Below are 21,544 nucleotides of genomic sequence, written 5' to 3'. Positions count from 1 at the left end.
GAGGCTGTAAATCTTTACGGGAGCTGAAAGCCTCATCTTTCTCCTGTGGAGCCGCTGATAGTTTCAAACTGCTGACTGTGAGATCAACAGCTCAACTCGTAACCACTATGCTACCAGAGCTCCTTATATGAAGGAGGAGGAACTTGTATATACGAAGGTCCAAAGGTGAGAGAACATGATCATTTGAGTCATTAAATTCAAATGCTGGCACGTGGAGGGTGAAGAAAACAGCACAAACAACGCTGCCCAGGTCAACAAGAGCAGAGAATGCTGGACCTTGTAGGTCATGTTAGGGAGTTTGCATTCTACCCTCAGGACAAGTTTTGCTGCTACCACTGAAAGGTGTATCTGATAGGCATTGTGGAAACAACATCTCTTGCAATACAGAAAATGGGCAGAAGGGGGCCCACTTGAAAGTTCGGGAACACAGGGAGTGGCTGAGGTTGCACAGGTGAAAAATTTGCTTAGATTGGGGTAGTAACAGAGGAGGCAGAGTAGTAGTACATATTTTGGGAAGACATTTAAGAAGTAAAAATTAAGACCTGGTTGCTTTGGAAGTAGTGGGATGAGGGTCCTGTAATTCTCAACATCTCTCCCAACTGCACTGCAATTGTGGGACCTGAAGTACTGTTCCTGACCCTTTGGAGACCTGGCTCTGCCTTCTCAGAGAGGGAGTCTAGGGAATATTAGTGCCCCCTCAGTGCTGGATGGTTTTAGATCTCTGGCCCAGTTGCCATTAGCAGGGAATTCTCTTTACCGCATGGATGGATGTCTTCAGGACTGAAAATTACATTACGGCTCTTCTCACTTCCCAGAGTACAAAGAAAGGGACTGAGCAGACCACGGAGTTTTAGTATTCTTACCCGAAAGTGCTCTTACAGGCACCCAGTGGAATTGATGTAATCTGGATAACAAACCCTGATAGCAAAGGAGTCTTCCCAAGGGGCACTGGGAAGTGAGAAAAGCCGCAAGGACACGGAAAGCCTAGGGTTACTTTGTAGGCAGCCGGCAGCCTGGGTTCAAATTCAGGCTGGAATGTTTAGTAGCTATGTGACTCTGGGCAAACTTGTCATCACCCTTGGGCCCAGACTCTGTTCTCATCATCTCTGCTGTATCCTCACCACTTAGGAGAGCGCCTGACACATACCAAATGATTGCTGAATAAATGTATGAAAACCAAATCGCTTAATTACCACATGAAAGAGGGGGATGAAACTAAATGCCAGTCCAAAAAAGCCAGACAACTGCATTATCATTCAGTTAAGCAGTGTGGTATGATGGCAGAAGCATGAGGCTCAGACCGAAGTTCAAGTCCCAGTGCTGCCACTACAGTGACACCAGAAAATGTCTTGTAGGTGGCATCTCTGATCTGATACTGTTTCTTCATTAACATGGGATCAACACTGATATTCTCACCTCACTTCTGTCTTCCTGGAGCTTACAACATAGATGATACCCACCAGAGTATTGCATATGCATTGATTAGACTCTGAGCCTCACCCACAGGGGAAGCACTGTGTACTGCCTCTGGCTTCAGGTCAACCTGAGGCTGAGCCTTGGATCCTCTTCCTAGCTGTGTAACTTTAGGCAAGTTACTTAACATCTCTGAAACCCAGTTCTTTTCTTTTTTTTTTTTTCCCTTTAATAAATCACAGACAAAAATCCTTTGTGCTCCACAGTGCCCAAATGCTTGCAGTCTTCTGTAGACCAAACACAAATCAATCCACCAGTGTAGAGTATATTCCAACTCATAGTAACCCTAGGTCGGGTTTCTAAGACTATAAAACTTTATGAGTACAGACAGCCTTATTTTTCTCCTGCGGAGATTTTGGTAGGTTTGAACTGTCAACTTTGTGGTTAGCGGCCCAACACTGAACCCACAGTGCCATTAGGGATCTCTGTAGCCTCCTTTAGGACAGAAAATTCTAGAGTATGGACTCCAGAGCTGTATGTCTGGGGTTGAATCCTGGACCTAAAACTTGCTACTTTGTGACCTTGGACAAGTTACTTAAACTCTCAAGCCTGAGTTCCCCATATCTCTGAAAAGGGGAGAAATAAGAGTAAGTGGCATGTGGGAATTTTCTAAATCTATAAAAAGCATAGCACTGTCACCTAAAAATTAGCATAGCACCTGGCACATAGTAAGTGCTTAATAATGGTAGTCTCCCCTTCCCCACTCTGAGTCTAGAAGATAGCTCACCAAAGTGAAGGGTGCTCACCTGCCAAATTTACTCTGAGTTGTGTGGGAAAGGTCTCCCCTCAGCCCAGCACTGTTCTGGGCCCTAACTTGTCCTGTCCCAACTCTCCTAGATTCATCAACTGCTTAGCAAAGCACCTGTCTTCTGAAGCCTGCAGCTCCATCACACATTCTTGGGCTGCCCCTGTCAGGCATTGCTTAAACACATAATTACAGCCCAAGTTGAGGGTTATTTGCATTCTGCTATTGATGTTAGCATGACAGATTTAGCTGCCGCATCCTTAACTTCGCAGAAATGCTCCATTATTCAATCCCAGTGAGCAGTGGCGTTGACCATTAAATCAGCTAGCACAATGGAAGGGCCGTGAAAAGTCATGGCTAATTTGAAATTTTATTAGCTCTTGCTGGCTCTTGTTTACCACTGAAGCATTCTCTGGAAACCAGATTTTTACCTCTTTATAAACCCTCAGCTCTCTGGCACCTGAGAAAAGCTGCCTCCTGTGGAAGAGGGATGTCTGCTTGGGAGAAGGCTAGTCTGGGGAAAGGTGAGCCAGGGATGAGTGTCATTGTAATTATTCCCATTAAATGAATGATGACAATAAATCACAGCTACTATTTATTGGCACAGTGGCAGCAGTAATGGGTTCAAGCGTAACAACAACTATGCGCATGGCACAGGACTGGACAGGGTTTCGTTGTGTTATGCTTGGGTAGCTATGAGTCGGAACCAATCCAATGGCACCTAACAACAACAATTTACTGAGCGTCAACCATGAGCTAAATGCTTTAGAAAGAATGCATCATTTAATCCTCCCAACCCTATGACATAACTGTCATCACCCTCACTCTACAGAGAAGGAACCAAAGGCTCCAAGTGGTAGGAGAAACTTGATCAAGGTCACATAGACTGACAGCGAAGTCAAGACTTTCTGAGTTATGAAAGTTGCTTTGGGCTCTGGAGAGCTTTTAGGAACTACGTTTTAAGTGGAAAACATGAGTTTGGGAGACTTGCTGAAATACTACTTTTCTATGTTCTTCCAGCATCCTGGGCAATCTCTATCACAGCACTTAACTCTCCAGATGGTAACTGTGGATTTTTCCTCTGTCTCCTTCCCAGGCATTAAGCTCCAGGGAATCTGGGACTCTCTGGTTCCTTTCAGTATCCCAGGACCCAGAATTGGACCAGAATACAGACTGTACTCCATAGAGTTTGAAGAATTAATAAATGATTGGTCCAGGCCAGGTCAGTCCCTCTGATTCAGGATTCAGCTGCTGAATCTTGAATCACAGGATCCCAGAGTTTCAAGACGCCTTTCTTGCACCTTAGATCCCCAGCAGGATGCACAGTGTTTACAACAGCAGTCTCTTGAGGAAAACTACCTGGATTTGGATCTTACTTCCAGGTGACTTGTGTGACTTGGCACAAAATGCTTAACTGCTCTAAACAGTTCCTTCATAAGCAGATTAGCAGAGAAAAAGGAAGATGGTTCATTCCTTCGACTCGTCAATCTGCGTCTATAGCTAGACACGGAATGCAAAGCCTTCTCTTGGGTGTCTTGTGATAATGATACAACAAGTTTCCAGAGAAATGTAACTGAGAATCATTTTCCAAGCTTGGAACCCAACCATGCACCACACAGTGAACAATATGCCACAACATGGACCATTAAATTAGGATTCATGTATCTCATCACTTCTGGAAAACTCTGTCATAGTCTTCTAATATTCCTCCCTTCCATTTTCTCTAGTCTTTTCTTTGGAAATACTATTTAATGCATGAAGAAACTTCTTCTATCCTTCATGTCTATCAACCTTTTTTTAAAAAAAATCTCTTTAACCATGCTTCATTCTGATTTATTTCCTCAGCTATATATTCACCTTCACTTATTTTTCCTTTATCTGTGCCTGAACTGATGTTTAACTTGTCCCTTAAGCTCCTAATTTAAATTGGTGGTGGTGGTAGTGTGCCGTGGAGTCAGTTCCAACTCATAGCGATGCCGCATAGGGTTTCAGAGGCTGTAAATCTTTATGGGAGCAGAAAACCTCATCTTTCTCCCACAGAACAGCTGGTAGTTTCAAACTGCTGACCTTGAGGTTCGCAGCCGGCCTTGTAACCACTACGCTACCAGATAGCCTGTTTGGAACGTCTTACAATCTGCCTGTTTCTTTCTTGATGTTACCTTGTTCTTTACTATGGTTTCTTTACCTTATGTTATCTCTTTGTTGTTGTTAGTGCTGTCAATCAAGATGGTTCTGACTTAAAGCTACCCTGTGCAGGCTTTCTGAGGCGTGTCAGTCTGGTAGGTATGAACCGACTTATCCTACAGCACCACACCAGGACTCCATTTCATCTCTTTAGTCATTTAAAAAACTTACTTATTTTATAGTCTCTTTCAGATTGTCAATTTCTTGGGAGTGGTAATCTTCCTTTACACTGACTTCAGTTTATGGTTGCTCATTTCCTATGTGTTCTCCAATTCTGATTGCTACCCGTAGCCTTGTCTTTTTCTATGGGAATCTTGTGTGGTTGAGGTAATTCTGCTAACACTCCAGAGTTTATTTCTGTTCACTTCAAGTTCTTTCCACTCCAAGGCCATGACCATTTTGGAACTCTTTTCAGGCTAATTTCTCTGCTTGGAGTTCTAGGACCACTTTGGTTGTATAAATTCAAATCTGAAGACCTTTATGAAAAGCTCAGGTTCTTACAGTAGACTCCCACGGCCCACCCACCCACAGTCAGAGCAAAGAAATGCCTCAGAGTCATCTCTCTGATTTTCTAGGTAGTTTTCATGGTCCACTTTCACACACTGAGAATGAGGATCCCAGTCCTCCACTCTGAGAGTGCCCATTTCATGCCTCTATGATATCTCATTGCTTCTTTTTCTGTCTCCTGCACCCACTGGGAAACTCTTGAGGGTAAAGATCATGTTTGAGGTTGTTGTTGTTAAGTGCTGTCAAGTTCGTCTCGATGCATAGTGACCCTGTATAGGGTTTCTGAGGAGAAGCTGGTGAAGCTTGAACCACAAGCCTTGCAGGTCAAGCCAACTTTGCAGTGCAGTGCATTAACTAACAGTGCCATTTATCTCCAGTGCTTAGTACAATGATTGGCCCAGGCACCGTAGGCTAATGCGTCAGACTGCAGAGTCATTTGAACTGCAAGGCTGGTGGTTCAAGCTCACCAGAAGCTCCTTGGAAACCCTATACAGGGTTGCTATGGGTCGGAATCGACTCGATGGCACTTAACTACAACATATATACTGAAAGTTCCATGAATGCTCCCAATTCTCACCTCTGGAAGCACAGAGATTGTGCCCCTCAGAGTCCCTGAGATCCTCTGCTTGTCTTTGTTTGACCCAGACCAATGTTCCAAGGGCATCTAAGTGGGGCAGAGGTTTCCAAGGAAGTCCTCCTTCCCTCAGTTTTGCTATTCTAACCTTCCTTGTCTACCTTGGACACAAAGGCTTAGAATTCTCTTTTTTCCCTAATTTTTGTATGTGGCTCAGTCTAACAGTTTGGTGTCAGCTCAAAGTCATCTCCTCAGAGATGCCTTTCTTGATCATCTGGCTCAAAGTAGTCAGAGTCACACTCTCTGTGATATGTGTAAATAAGGAGTTGTTTCTGACTCATAGTAACCCCGTATAGGGTTTCTGAGGCTGTAAATCTTTGTGGGAGCAGAAAGTCTATTTTTCTCCCCCAGAGCGGCTGGTGAGCTTGAACCACAGGCCTGTGGTTCGCAGTCCAGTGTTGATCCTACAGGGTGTTTGCAATTATTCAGCCTTTTCTGATCTTATGGCACTAGAATGGAAGCTCTAATAGAATCTGGTCTCTTGTCTGTCATCTTCACTGTTCTATCACCAGACTCAACCCTGGCACAGAGTGGGCGCTCAGAAACAATAGAGGCAGAGGAACATGATGAGATACACTAAGTAAATGAAATCAGTGAGGTCCAGACTGTAGGAAACTCAATATCCCTCCCTGTTTCTTCAATAAATAAACTGCAAGGGGAGAAAGGAGCCAAGAAGGGAAACAAAGTATTTAAAAGAGACTGAAGGGGCATACTGACCAAACTCATGACTTTACTTGGATCTTAACTCAAATTTTGAAAAAACAACAACAACAAAAACTGAAAGAAATTACGCCAATTGTGCAACAAGTGGGAATGTACACACCAACTGGTTAATTAATAATATTAATTAAAGAAATTACTAATTGAACGTGGGACTGATGATCTGTTCTGTAAACCTTCACTCAATTCACAGTAAGAAGTTAAAAGAAAATTACCGTTAATGTTTTTAGGTTTGATAATGATATCATTAGGTTAAAAAAGAGTTCTTAATTTTTTTTTCACGTTATATACTGAAAACGTATGGAGCACATGGTTTACAAGTAATCAAGGAGAAGGCATAAGTAGGGGGCATAGATTATTGGTTGCTAGTGTTGGGAGGTGGATCCATGTGGGTTCATTTTACTATTCAATTTGATTTTATGTATGTTGAAAATTCTCCTTTAAAAAAGTAAAGCACAAAAAATATGGATATGAATTCCATTAAAGTTGGTGACTCAGTTAACTTTTTCATCTTTACATACAGGAATAAAACAGAGGTATGACTTATCTCCTGGTGTGGAGCTGTGGATTAACTTGCTGGACTGCAAGGTCTGTTTGAACTGCAAGGCTGGTGGTTCAAACCCACCAGGTGCTCCTCAGAAACCCTATACAGGGTTGCTATGAGTCAGAACCAACTCAGCAGCACTCAATAACAATCACAACAACTTATCCCACTTCTAACACAGTACTGCTGGAGCCCGGGTGCATAAGCACTGGACTGCTGACCACAAGGTTGGCAGTTCAAATCCACAGCCACTCCAAAAGAGAAAAATGAGACTTTCTGCTCCCATAAAGATTTATAGCCTTGCAAGTCTTGGTGTGGGTTAATGTACTAGATAGCGAAGGTGGTCTGATCTCCAAGGTTGGTGGTTCAAGGTCACCAGCTGGTCCTCAGAAAACCTAAACAGGGTTTCTATGGGTCGGAACCGACTTGATGGCACTAAACAACAACTACAAACCCTACATACTGCTGCTATGAATTATAATCAACTTGATGGCAGTGGTTTTGGGTTTGCCACTTGCAAAGAATTTAATGTAGCGTGTCAGACAGAGACAACAGACCACTGGGGAAGAAGAGAGCAGAGGTATTTACAGAATCCCAAAGGTGGTTCCACCAACTCAGGATGGTGGCTGGGATATTTCTTGGAGGACAGAACACTTAAACTGAGACTACAAGGCAGGACAAAATAAACCAAAAGAGACAAGGGATAAGAGGTACGGCAGGTTAGGGAAATTTACAGACAAGGAAAGTTTTTGTATTGCAGTTGTATATAAGGTTACTTAAATTGATGGTTTCATGGACAGTATGTAACAAGGCCATCATTTTCTCTGCAGGCTAAACTTTTCTCCTGGCTCAAAAGCCCATCGGCCAGTTTCATCTAGCTTTTATTTCTAGTCTGGCCACAGAATAGTTTTACAATAGGTTGGAGGCAGTATCTGGGGAGGGCTATGGAGTGTGGATTGTATCTCCCTTTCTGTACACATCTGGGAGAAGATTCTGCAATTTAGTCTAATAAATTCTGTGCTTTCTTTCAAAAAGCTTGCAAAATCTTTATCTGCCCCTTGGAATACAGGGTTTTTAAAGGTCAATTCCTCTCTTGTTTCTTATCACATAAAACTTGGTTTAGAGAAGACTGAAGGGTGAACAAATTCTATGGCTTTATGTGAACTCTCCCTTTCAACAATGGGAGATGGGGAGAAGGGAGGACACCGAGCTTTGTTCTCATTTTCCTGAAGTTTCTCTTTACAGAATGTAACTATCAATTATCTGTATTCGGTCTATGATAAAGATAAAGAGATGATCACACCTTGAAGTTGCTTAGAGTTCCTTCCTCAAAAAGAGTCTGCCATTCAAATTCCAGTGGACGTTTTATTCTGGCTTCTTTGTGAATATGGGTTCCATTCTAATTCAAGCTCTCCTACTGATTCAAGGTGTGACTTTGGAAAGATCATTTCAGATCACTGAGGCTCAGTTTCCCTGCATACAGGTACCTGCCTTGCTAGGTTGTTGTGAGAGCTGGGAGGCCATATGCAGAGTGCCTAGTACAGTGCCTGGTACTTAGGAGTGCTTTATAAACAATGCCTATATAAGGAACTCTGGTAGCATAGTGGTTACAAATGGGGCTGTGAACCGCAAGATCAGCAGTTCGAAAATACCAGTGGTTCTGTGGAAGAAAGATCAGGCTTTCTGCTCCTGTAAAGATTTACAGCCTCAGAAACCCTGTACAGGGTCTCTATGAATTGGAACCGACTCTCATGTCACATAACAACAATTGTCCTTTATGGAGTCCTGGTGTGGCACTGTGGGATAATGCACTGGACCACAAGGTTGGTTGTTCAAACTCACCAGCCACTCCTTGAAAACCCTATACAGGGTTGATATGAGTTGGAACTGACTCAACAGCACTTAACAACAATCACAACAAATTTTTCTTTATGTACATTTAAAGTTCCTCTCATCTAGCAATGATGAGGTAACAATTTGGAATACAAATTTTAATTTAATAAAGGTAAAAATACATTATGTGGAGAAATATAACCTTATGTGAAAAGAAAAATGGCATATAAAAGTACGTTGTTGTTGTTATGTGCTGTTGAGTCAGTTCCGACCCATAGTGACCCTGTATAGGGTTTTTGAGGAGCAGCTGGTGAGCTTGAACCTCCCACCTTGCAGTTCAAACCGACTTTTCAGTTCAGCGCATGAAACCACAGTGCCACACCAGGACTCTTGTAAAAGTATTGACAGAACATAATTCTAATTAAAAAAATAATTACCTGGAAAACATGGAAAAATTCCATTATCTTCTAATTCCATTTTTTCATGAATTTTTTGAAGCCCCCTTGTATATTTATTTTATAAATAGCATGATGCCTCTGTGATTACAGGTGGAAAGGAAAGCGAGAAAGAAAAATGGGCATTTGCAGGCTGAGAGAAGCTGAAGGACTCAAGGTCACAGAGTTAGCAAATGGGCTTTGACCCTAACACTGGAGGTATTGCACAATTTCATCTTTGTGCTGTCTGGTCTCTCAGGCACCTAAATATTTGGTTTGTCCTACTCACAGCCCCCTGCAAGGTAGGCACTGTCCTCATTTTACATTCACTTAGCATATTTGGGTTCCAGTTTTGTAAACTTTGAAATGGTCATGAAAAGGAGCTCCCCTTCAGAAGGTTGGTGTGCATCCAATGAGAAGATGCTGTAATATTGCCCCCTAAAGGGCATGTTACGAATAGGCTGTACCTTTGCTATCAGTAGGGAACACAGAGGGATTTCACAGTGAGTGGCTGAGTGAGTAAGAAGCTCTGGAACTGGTACACAGGTCCCTCTCACCAGCCGGTGTCCTGTTGATATCTGGAGACATGTAGGATTGAATGGGTGGTCCCAACAGAGCCATCAGGACCTTGGGAGTCACTGAGTCACAATCAGGATCTGGCTTTGTTTTTAAATCTAGACAACAACCATAAATGAACACAAAACCCAATAAAGCTGCTCCCAGCTCAACCATATTGTGTAACTGTACTTTTTTTTTTTTGTCTTAACAATTTAAAAAAACACTGCACCTACATTCTTAATGAAGCTTGAAATTCAAGTTTAATTTGAAAAGGATTACTCTAAACCTAGCAAATTGGGGAAGAAGAGAAAGTGGAGTTCCTAGATGACTTGGTGGGCCGCACTTGTTTGAACTGGAGCCATGCTCCTCCGGCTGGGCACAGTGAAAAGCTCTAATATAAGCAGATCACATGCACTAAGGCAGTTTTTGCCACCTTCTAACTGTGTGAGCTGGGCAAAACACTTCTGCTCTCTAAACCGTTTTTTTCCTGGGAAGGAAATAGCATGGCAATAATAATTGCAAAAGGATTCCTGCTGGTTAAGACCATGGCAGCTAACAGAAAGGTTGGTGGTTCGAGTCTTTCCAAGTGCTTTGTGTGAGTAAAATCTGGCAATCTACTCTCATGAAATTTACAGCCGAGAAAGCCCTATGGGTCAGTTCTATTCTGTCACATGATGTTGCTATGTGTAGACATGGACTCGATGGTACCCAACAGCAACAATATCAAATGCCTCACAATGTTGTTGGGTGCATGTACAATTGCTTGGAACACTATAAAATGATATAAAAGTTATTAATGACATCCTTTGGTGGAGTCCTAGTGTGGCGCTGTAGGATAAGCACTGGACTACAAGGTCAGTTTGAACCTCAAGGTTGGCAATTCAAACTCACCCACTGCTCTTTGGAAACCCTATACAGGTTACTTTACAACAACAACAACCATCCTTTGGTAGGCTTTCTGGAACTCACACTATATTTCTATACTTCTAGTAGAAGAAATCACTAGAAGGAGTTCTAGGCTCACAAGGTCATGCAGAATAATTTGAGAGTCTTAGGCCCTGGTAGAGTAGTGGTTACGAGTCCTGCTGCCAACCTCAAGGTCAGCAGTTTGAAACTACCAGTGGTTCCGCGGGAGAAAGACGAGGCGTTCTGCTCCTGTAAAGATTTACAGCCTTAGAAACCCTGAGCAGGGTCACTATGAGTCGGAACTGACTCCACAGTCCTTAACAACAACAACTAGGCCCTTGTGCAGACTTTGTTAACAACTTTGAATTTGACTTTGGGCATGCCAACTTTGCCTCTCTGGGCGTCAGTTTGTCTGTCTGTAACAAGCGAGGAGTTAAGAGAGTTGAAGTCGATGTTCTCTGATGTCCCTTCTAGTCTAATGACACGACTCTTAATTCCTTCTCGAAGCTCCTGAGTCAAATTAGCCATAAACAATCACTCATAGAGACTGTAACACTATCTCCCTTGGTCCTAAATTATTTGTCTGGGATTATGCTGTGTCCCCAGGTACTTACTTAACTCTTCCTCCATTAGATTTAGCTTGGATAACATTTGCTTCTAAATGACTGTGAGCTTCCTGAGGGAAAAAGACTGGGCTGTCTGTGTTCACTGGTCTTTATATGCCCTCAGAAAGGAGCACGGTGATTTGGATACCACAGAAGCCCAACATATGTGTGCTTGACAAAGCTGAAAAGAACCCAACGCTGAATGTGGCTCACTCTTGTGCTGCCTTGGAGACACTACGCTTCTTCTTCCTCCCCTTAAACTGCCCTGTTTTTGCCAAGGCCCAAAGTGATAAGGAGGCCAGTGAGGATAAGCACTGACCCAAAGGGGTCACTTGAGGAAAGTTAACTCCCTGTGGCTGTTTCACCTGTGCCACCTTGAAAAGTAGGGGAGCTCTGTACCTTTCCCCATCTCCCTCAATGGGTGGAGAACCCCATCAAACTGAGATGGTCCTGAGATACAAGTTTCCTCTTTTCACAGATGAGAATCCAAGGCCCACACCTCTCAACAGTCCTGCCCAACTAGTTATCTTCCCTATCCTGCTGACCTATGGGGAATCGCCCTGACTAGACTGAATGCCGCATGAGGACATATCACAGGTGAATGAGTGGGTGGGTGTTCCTTTGTCACAGCAATCATCCCACTGCACTAAGATTCATGCTTACTGTTTTCTCTCTCCTTCTACAGTGTGACCTTCACAAACGTGGGGACTTTTATCTTCTCGTCTCTGAAACATTTGTGTCCAGGACTAGGCTCAATGCTGAGGAGACACTCAATTCACATTTGATGAGTAGGTGAATGAACTCACACTACAGCTACTGCGTGCTAAAAAGGCACGTAAAAGCTCACTTCAAATTAGGACGTGTTCTATAAATGAAAAGGGATAATCTCTACCACTGGAAATTTTCTGACTGTTCTTTTCCAATTCCTGTTGCCTCATCTCTCGGAACAGCTTGAGAAGATGCTCTTCCCCTGGGGTCTGGATCAATGCTGTTGCTCACAATAAGAAGGTCTCTTTTCCAAGTATGGTTAACAAAGGGCATATGAGTATTATATCTTATGTGAGGGAATAAATGAACCTAGTTTTAGTTCCTGTTCCTACATGTGTCTGGGTGGGGTGGGAGCTCAGGGGTGTGTGTGTTTGGTGTGCCCTGTCACCACTTTTGTCAAAGACATTCAGTTATTTTGCTACCAAAAAGTCCAACAGATATTTGAAGGTCTTCACCAGGACGCTGGACTCTAGAGAAGGAATGACTTCATCATGTAGTTTCTCTCCCTTTCCTGTCTATTCCATGAATGGTATTGTTAGTCACTGGGATTCTGTCTACACAGGCAAAGTGAATGGAAATTTAAGGTAATGTCAATATATCTTAAATGTCAGGTAATTTAAGCTGACATCTACTTCCCAAGAAGAGCAAATATGATTATACTTCACCTTGTCTAATGACAGGGTTACTCTTGCACTCTTCCCTATTCTTGGCTGTCTTTGCCCATGATAATCTCACCGAATGGAAATCCATCCCACTTCCAGGAACTTCCTACCTATCACTTTCTTGATGAATGTTTTCCTACGCACACAGCAGCAATGTATAATAACTCAACAACAGAACTTATCAGAGTACATCTGCACTTATCTTTGGGTCTTTCCCCCTCATATGTGTTCCTGGAGGACAGGGACAGGACTTATTTATCTCTATGCCTGGCAGAGGGCCTGGTTCTATAGTAGAAACCCTGAATATTTATGGAAGGACACAAAAATTACTGAGTTTCACAAGTTTTAGATTGACTAAGGGACATTTCAACCTTATCAGGTCTAAGGAGGAAAACAGACTCACCATCTACCAAGGCCCAAACCCACATGCTCCTTATTGACAGTTACTCAACTGGGCTCAGGCTTGGGCCACCAAGAGCATCAGGCAGAAGAAGTGAGTGCAGGCTCAGAGAAAGACCAGTGTCTGGGGCAGCCTTTTCTTCTTGTAGAGTGCTGAAACCATCTCAAGGCAAATGAACCCGAGTAATCACAATATCACACAGTTGGTTTTTTAGACCTTATGGCACCTTGAAATTTAAACACTCTTCTCCACAGAAAATTCTTAAAGGTTGGAATGCTGATTTTCTGTCCTGTTGAGTCCACACTCTGTTCACTACACCAGACTGTCCCTTGGCATAGATCTGAGGAATCTGCATAAACATGTTTGGAACAGGTTGACTGTCAGGCCAATATTAGAAAGAGAGGGTTGATGGTTTTGATTTTTTCCCACAATTCTGTCTGATATTTTCTCTCCTGAGATTGGGAGAACCAGGCATCACCAATCTACATGCCAGATTGGAAAGTATAGCACACTATGGTTATATTTATGTTTACACAACAGAAAAATAAACACCAGAATATAAAGGCCTGAAATGTTCGAGTGGGCGAATGGTCCTAATTTTATAAATAAGAAGAGTGATAGCTGGAGGTGTCAAGGTGCTTGCATGAATCCCAGGAATTGGGATTAGAAAATGAATTTCTTCACCCTCAGCTAATAAATGTGCCACAAGACTAGATACGCCTTCCTTGGAGCATTGTTTGCCCAGTGCTTGAGCAAAATCAATGACGCAGAAGACTTCTATCACAAGTCCACAGGGGCAGAGGCTGTGAGGGCCAAGGGGTCCCTCAATGTACTTGGTGAGAGTTATCCAAAGAACCAGAGGAGAAGAGACATTAACCAAAGGTGACACAAGCCTCCTCCCCTGGAGAAGCCTCCCTTCCGTAGCAGCGGTGATATAGAATTAGGAAGTTTATTCTAGAAAGGAGGAATTTAGGATGTTGCTAGGCAACTCATTCCACCATTGAATTGTTAGAAAACTCCTTCTTCCACAAGCCTTCCATTGTCTTTTTCTCTGCATTTGTGGATGGACAGCAATTAATTTCATTTACATTAGTTAATGTTAATTAATTCAAATGGAACAACTGGTGATATGTACACAGACCACATGTTCAATTTTCTGCCTGCCCTGCAACTCTTCCTGCCTGGGCAGCTGGTGCCAGTGGCCTATTAGCTCAGTAATACCCATGGTCCACCCTGGACCTCCCACTTCCATGTTTGCATGGGGACCGGGGGAGCCAGAGCCCTACCTCCATCGTTGTCTTTGCTGTCACCGCATGCGGTTTCCATGGATGTGTCACAGCCAGCTCCTCTCCAGCCCAGCTGGCACACGCAGTGCCACCCATTCAGGTCCAAGGTACATCTGCCATTACCATTGCATAACCCAGGGCAACCCTCTGCAAGGCAAAACACTGAGTCAGGGCATGACTGTCCACAGTGAACTACAATCACACACACTCACACGTGACCTGACAACTTACAAATACTTTCCCATCCATCACTATACTGATGCTCACAGCAGCTCAGGGAGTAATTATCATTAGATGGACGCTAACGAAACTACCAGCTGTTCCATGGGAGAAAGATGAAGCTTTCTGCTCCTGTAAAGATTTACAGTCTTGGAAACCCTGTACAGGGTCGCTATGAGTCGGAACCGACTCCATGGCACATAACAACAAGAACTTTATAGAGAAGGCAACTGAGACACAGACAGGGAAAAGGACTTGCTAAGATTGTATACTGAGGAAGTGTATCGAAAGACCTTGAACATCTAAAGCCCTCTCTTTCAAAGGTGATTGGGATTCTAGAGTTGGAGGCAGAGGATGTGGGCCATCAGCTTCTGACCAATGGAGCTTTTGCCTGCTCCATGTTCACTCTGATGGTTTTCCTGACTCTAGAAGCTGTTTGGAAAGAAGAAATCATCTCCACTTACTCCTTGTGTCCTCCTAGCACTTTTATGTATCATTTTAAAGGGCTATACTTTTTCCAACTCTTGTTACTAGGTCAATTGTATTGGACCTTAGGCTTTTCATTAATTTTGCTCTATTTCCTCCTAAACAACTGTCTTGACTTTGAGGAAGAAGGCTTGAATCTTTTTCTTCCCTTCTGGTACAGCCACACTGAGATGAAGGTTCTGTACCTAGAGGAGCCCCACTGACAGCTGTGAGAAAGACGAACTGGTGCTGTCTGTGATTGCAGGCCCAGGGACAAGCAGGTTACTTTCCCGCAATTTTGTACAATCTGTTTGCCTGTCTGCCATTTGTTATCACCTTCTGTGGACCAATACTGGAGGTACAGAGATGAGCAAGACCCAATTCTTAATCTTGAGGAGCTTGTAGCTTATCCAAAGGAGACAATTTATATAAGAAAAGAAAAAAGAACAATAAAAAACAAACAGCAAAAAACTTCAATGTTAAGTGTCCAAAGGGATATGTACGAAATGGGTTGGGACATTACCACAGGAGTGGCCAGCTGACTGAATGGACTACGGACAATTTAATCAACAAGGGCCAGGCAATATTTAGACTCTTGGCTTTGGTTTTGCTTTGGTCATATGATAAAGCTTATATTCCTATTTAAGTAGATTTAAAGGTTTTGGATGACCAAGCTCTACTCTCTGAGTTTGTGGCTGAGAATCTGTATGCCTGAGAATCTGTAAAGTTCATCATTCACATTGGCTTCTATTTTGTGAAGACTTGGTTATCACTCAAGTCTTCATTTTAACAAAACTGCCAACTCTTTTTCTCAGAGGGGCTATCAAAAAACAACTTCCATGATATGCCTTCTATCTTTTCTCTCTGCTACTGCTCAGGCTCAGAAAAAGTTCTGGCTGTGAAAGCACTCTGCAGTCTATAAACTTAATTTGTATGACTATTACAAGCAGTGAACTGCTAGAAATATGACAATAAATGGAATTTTCTGCCACGAAATAACTGAGAATTGATCCATTATTCTTAAATGAGATAACAAATGTGAGTGTAACTGTCCAGTACAAGACCTGGCCCAAGGTAGGCAGGCACTCACTAAATAGTCCATGGAAGTTTAGTGTTTCGAGGACTTTTGATAGCAGACTGCTACGCCAAAGTGAAAGAAACGAGTATGTTTGTTTCCACTTGAGACAGTCACCATAGCAAGCAATCAAACATTCTGGCCACTATGCTTTCCATTCAGAGGAAGAAACATTGATTGAAGGTGCCCTCAGAACTGAGGAGGGACTCCTCCAGAAGATTAGAAGACACTGTGGTCTTTGTACAGCAAATGGCTGTTGGAGAAGATGAGAACCCAGGAGGATGGTTCCCCACAAAAGTGGATGAGGAAGCAGTTGTAGAAGCAAGCTGCAGGAGCAGTGCTGTGATCTGCAGGTGACCATCCAGACTTGGACTTCAACTTGGGAGCCAATATCAGCCATTCCCAGTAATCTAAGCAGTTATAGCTACCCCTTCCCTAAACTAACCCCAGTTAATTTTTTTGGTCCATATGGATGAAACTTCCTTTCAATTAGGTCTCATATGTATTTGGAATTAGTCTTGGAGGAGTAGATTCCAGTCTTTAAGAATGGCAGCATTCTTTGCTTCAAGAGGTAGCCTCTTGTAAGATGTTAAGACCATCTTCTGTGTAAGAGCACAAACCATATCGAAGATTGGCTGTGTGATCCAGGTAATTTACTTAATTTCTTTGGAGACTAAGTAAGAAAATGTATGCATGATGTACAAAGCTTCGCATACAGGTGAGATATAATGTCTACACAGTATCTGAATCTTCTACTCACCTTTACCTTCTTTCTATTTTGGGCAAAGGCCACATAATTTTATTACATTGTGCCCATAATCTCAAGTAGGGCCTGTGGAAAGGTACAAGAGGAAACCGTGGCATTTCTGCAGATCAGGGTTGCACACATTTTTGTCTGTAAAGGTACAGATGCTAAATGTTTTAGCCTTGTAAGTCACAGGGTCTCTGTTGTAATTACTCAACTCTGCCACTGTAGTATGAAAACAGCCACAGGAAATTTGTACATTAGACTGTGGCTGTGTTCCAATAAAACTTTATTTACAAAAGCAGGTAGGTAGCGTGCCAGACTTGATTCAGGTAGTAACTTGCCAAGCCCTGGTCTAGATAATGTGAAAACAGTGATGACAGTGACAAGTGCCATATATTATGTGTCACTTTGGCTCACTACTGTGGTAGGTACTTCACATATTTATTTCTAAATTAATCAACTTCAAAAACGAATTCAGAGCCCAATTTTCTAGGTTGTAGTAGAACATGAACTTTGGAGCAGTACAGACCTCAGTTCAAATCCTAGCACCATCATTTACTTACTCCCTTTGCGGTAACTAGAAAACTACTTAACTCTGTAAGTTTCAGTTTTTCCTCATTTGTAAAATGGATATAATAGCTCAAAGAGTTGATGGGAGGATTAGAGGAAACAATGCATGCCAGTAGTTAAGCAGAGAGTAGCATAAACAGGCGTTTCATAAAAGGTATGTGATGCTATTATTCTTACTAGGGGATTTGTTTTAAATTTGTCTCATTTCATTCAGAAACTCACAAACCAGAAAATAAATCTTTGCTAGGACAAGCTGTGTGAATGCTTTCGAAAGCACAGGATGTCATAAATATGAACTTTGCCAAAGAGAGCATAGACAAGCCCATGATGGGTGGTAATGGGGTCAACGTGCACTGTGGTGGGAGACCATGAGATAGGGTCACAGGGAAGTGAACCTCAGGCCAGGCCCACTATTTCATGCGTTCCTAGAACCCTTTCTTGACATCAATTATCACATGCATACTTACACAATTCAGTCTGCAGTTAGTTTAATGTCTTAATCCCCTATTAGAATGTAAACTCCATAAAGGCAAACTTGGGCCTGATCCAATGTCTGGCACAGAGCAGGTACTCAATGTATTCTTGTCGTTGCTGTTAAGTGCCATCAAGTCAGTTCTGATTCAGCAACCCTGTGTAGAGCTTCCAAGGAGCCAGCAAGCTGGTGGGGTTGGACAACTGACCTTGTGGTTTACAGTCCAGTGCTTATCCTTGAGTGCCACACCACTTGTTGAAATTAATAAATAAGTGAGAAAAGAGAGACCTAGGTTCTGGTAACTTCTGCCTAACTTGTGGCATCTTGGGCAAGTTACTTTTTCTCTCTTGGCCTCAATTTTCTCTTCTATAAAATGGGGGTTTGGATGAGATGATCTGTCAGGATCTTTTAGCACAACTGACCCAATAGACAACGTAAGGTCAAATAACTTCAAAGTAGCCCATTTTGTTCTTCATTTCAACAAACTTAAGTCATCACCTACTGCATGCCAGGCCGTGTACTAATTTTAGGGTACGTAGAGATGAGACATATATCCTACCTTCACTCATTTTATATGCTATTTATTTATACCCTACTTTGTTACAGGGGGCCCTGGTGTGGTGCTGTAGGATAAGTGCGAGACCTCAAGGCCGGTTTGAACCACAAGGTTGGGGGCTCAAGTTCACCATCCATTCCTCAGAAACCCTACACAGGGTTGCTATGAGTCTGAACTGACTCAACGGCACTTAACACCGCCAATAACTTTGTTGCAAGAAGAATTTAAGATGGGTTTTATAATCTCAAATAATACTTCTCAGAGTAAGCTCTGTGGACTACTCATTCTGTCTGCAAACTTTTGGAGTCAAACAGGTTTGGCAAACATTGCACTCTATAATCTCATCCTAGAAAATCACATACTAAAGGCTATGAGAAGTCCTGCAATAAAGAAACCTGCTTGGTTAAGAATCAGAACATTTTACAGATTTGATCTCAGAAATCTCGTTTTCCCCATCATCCTTTTTGCATTATTCTACCCTACAAACCCACTCTGGGATCCCCTGATCCAGTGAGTTCCAACTGCCTGAGGAACAGGTATTCCCAGGGGCAGGTAAGTGCTACATGTGAAATCACAGGAGTCCAAGGGGTTTTCAAAAAGTTCTTAGAAAAATTCCATTACCTATGACCTCAATTTTTCCACAGGCATTTTGATGCCCTATTGTACTTGATCCACCATCAATCTCTTCAAATGGGCCGAGTTACACCTGAAGGATCCTCACAGTCCTACTGCTTTCAGAGGGACTCTGAATACTGGAGGGTTGAATGAGGTTTGCTCTCATCCAGCAATTTGCCTCTGGGATGATCCCATTCTCTTTAGACAGCATGAGGAGACCTCCTCCCGAGTGCCCTGCTGATTTTCTTAAAACAATATGCTCATCCTTTACTTACTGCTGAAGCTCATGAATTCTAGAAACAGTGAAGCTCATCAATAATTCAGCAAGTGAGAGCGACATTAACAATCCCCTCTGGAAGGCCTCACACCAGGCATTTGCTAGAGCCAAAATAATGTGATTTTAAGGTTTAGAGAAGGGCTAAGCTTTTCAACAGAAAGGATGGCCTTTAAATGACAAGGGACCGCTTTATCTTCAACTTTCTGCTGAAGCCTATGAAGAAGGCCCCCTGGCAGCTAGCATCAGGTGTGACAAGAAGATTTTCAGAATCCTAGAAGGTATTTATTTTTAAGTTAAGTGGCAAGGGGGCTATGCAATGCAAAATGCCCAGTTTATGTTTCTCTTTCCCATCCTTACAGCCACTTCCCTAGACATAGCTGCCATCATCTCGCTGGGATGGCAGCAATTGGCCCCCATGCTTCTAAATGTTACTCTTTAGTCCTGGTCCTTCAGCCATAACTCTGCCAATTCAATCGTTCTAATCACAAATGTGATCAAAGTCATTGCCTTGCCTTAAACAACCTTCAGGGTTTTTCTAATATCCTTAAGGCCAAAATCCTGGCCTACAAGGTCGCTGCCTAAATTTGGTGGTTCTCCTTGCTAGGTAGTCCCTGGACTTCCATGATTTGGCCTCTCATCACACTTTGTAGGGATTCTTTGCTCCATTGTTTTCTTGGCTTGACTGCAAGTACCCTAAGGAAAGGCACCATTTCTGGAGCGCAGTACTCATATTTCTGGACCCTTAGGAAGAGTTCAATGTATTCCTTTAATGAACAAATGTTTATTCAGTCTCTTCAATGCATCTTGAAAGTAAAGAAAGCAAGCTGGATTGTCTCTGAACTTCAAAATACTCTGAGCAATCCTGAGCTTGCATGGTACAGACCTAGATTTTGCCAAGAAACATTTAACTTTGGAAGCCCTGGCAGCGTAGTGGATTATAAGCCAGTCTGCTAACTGCAAGGTCAGCAGTTTGAATCTCACAGTTGCTCCTAGCGAAAAAGATACGGCTCTGCTTCGGTTAAAGATTTACAGCCTGGGAAATCCTATACAGGGTTGTTAATGCGTTGGAATCGACTGAAAGGCACACAACCAGCCAGCCCATGATTCATTGGCCTAATCCAATTAAAGGACTAGTAATGATATTTTCCAAACTAAAGATGAGAACTGGTGGTTTGAGAGAGAATCTGGGCCACTTTCTGGTGAGGGTACCACAGTGGAAGAATTGGTTTGGAGGAAAGAAATGATGAGACATTATTGGTGACTTATGGTGTAGAAGGTAGAACATTTGAAACATGAATTAGACTAAGAAATCCAAATCCCTGACTTTGCCACTCAGCAGAAGTGTGACCTAGGATGAGTCACTCAACTTCTTCCATTTCAGTTGCTTTTTCAATAGAATAAAATATAAACATGATTATTCTTGCTCCCTTAAACAAATTCACAAGACTAACTTTAGACTCACTTATGATGTGAAAAAGCTACACTACACATAGTATAGAAAACATTCCACAAAATAGAAAACATTTCAATTTAGTCCGGCCTGAAGATTTCTCTGATGATGACTATGCATGAAATGCCTATTTTAAAGAGGCTCAGAGGTAGTACTTTTTCTTGCCGGAATGATTTTATTCTAAGTTTAGGGCCAGCCCGTCAAACGTGAGGATTGATGGTTCTCAAAACCACGCATCCTGCCGATGGCCCCTAGCAACACTTTGCTGTAGTTGTCAAGAGAGTCCCAGCTGAAAAGTATTTAGTCATTTTCATGTTTCCTCCAAACCCTTTTCATTAGTTTCTTTTTTAAAAAAATACTTCATTGTATTTTTGGTGAGAGTTGATACATCTGTAGGTTTTTACAAACAGCAATTGCTATCTCTTATTAAAAGCTAATTTAGCATTTTCTAATTTCATAAATGAATCTGGCTAATGAAGTCTGTCTCCAGCTTAGGGGTGAACAGGTTAACCAGGTGGCGATGGTGGCAGTGAGGGGCACCATAACTGCCATTTGAGCATGGTTTCTGCTGAAGCACTAAGCACTTTGCACTATTTTTCTTATTTTTCATACGAGCCCTATGAGGTGGTTCCTTTGTCATCCTCATTTTATACAGATTCTGAAGTAAAGAGAGGTTAAGTAACTTGCCGAAGGTCACCCAGCTCATTAAGTATTGGAGCTGGACTTAAGCTCAAGCAACCTGATTTGTGCCACCCAGCGTGCTCCTGTGCCACCCAGTGTGTTCCTGAACCACTGAGAATACATGGATATATTTTGTGCCACCCAGCGTGCTCCTGAA

General features: G+C 42.5%; 1 protein-coding gene across 1 annotated transcript in view; it reads right to left on the bottom strand.

Annotated features, from left to right (window-relative positions):
• The window catches only part of TENM4 (teneurin transmembrane protein 4), a 543,700-nt gene that overhangs the window by 115,301 nt on the left and 406,855 nt on the right, over positions 1-21,544 (bottom strand). The window contains exon 14 of the mRNA XM_006864983.1: positions 14,260-14,406. Coding sequence (XP_006865045.1) covers positions 14,260-14,406 — 147 coding nt within the window. The remainder of the gene's footprint in view (positions 1-14,259; positions 14,407-21,544) is intronic.

Source organism: Chrysochloris asiatica, unplaced genomic scaffold (assembly GCF_000296735.1).
Source record: "Chrysochloris asiatica unplaced genomic scaffold, ChrAsi1.0 scaffold00074, whole genome shotgun sequence".
NCBI classification, from domain to species: domain Eukaryota; kingdom Metazoa; phylum Chordata; class Mammalia; order Afrosoricida; family Chrysochloridae; genus Chrysochloris; species Chrysochloris asiatica.
Note: the sequence above shows the minus strand (reverse complement) of the source record. Positions and strands in the feature narration are given on the sequence as shown.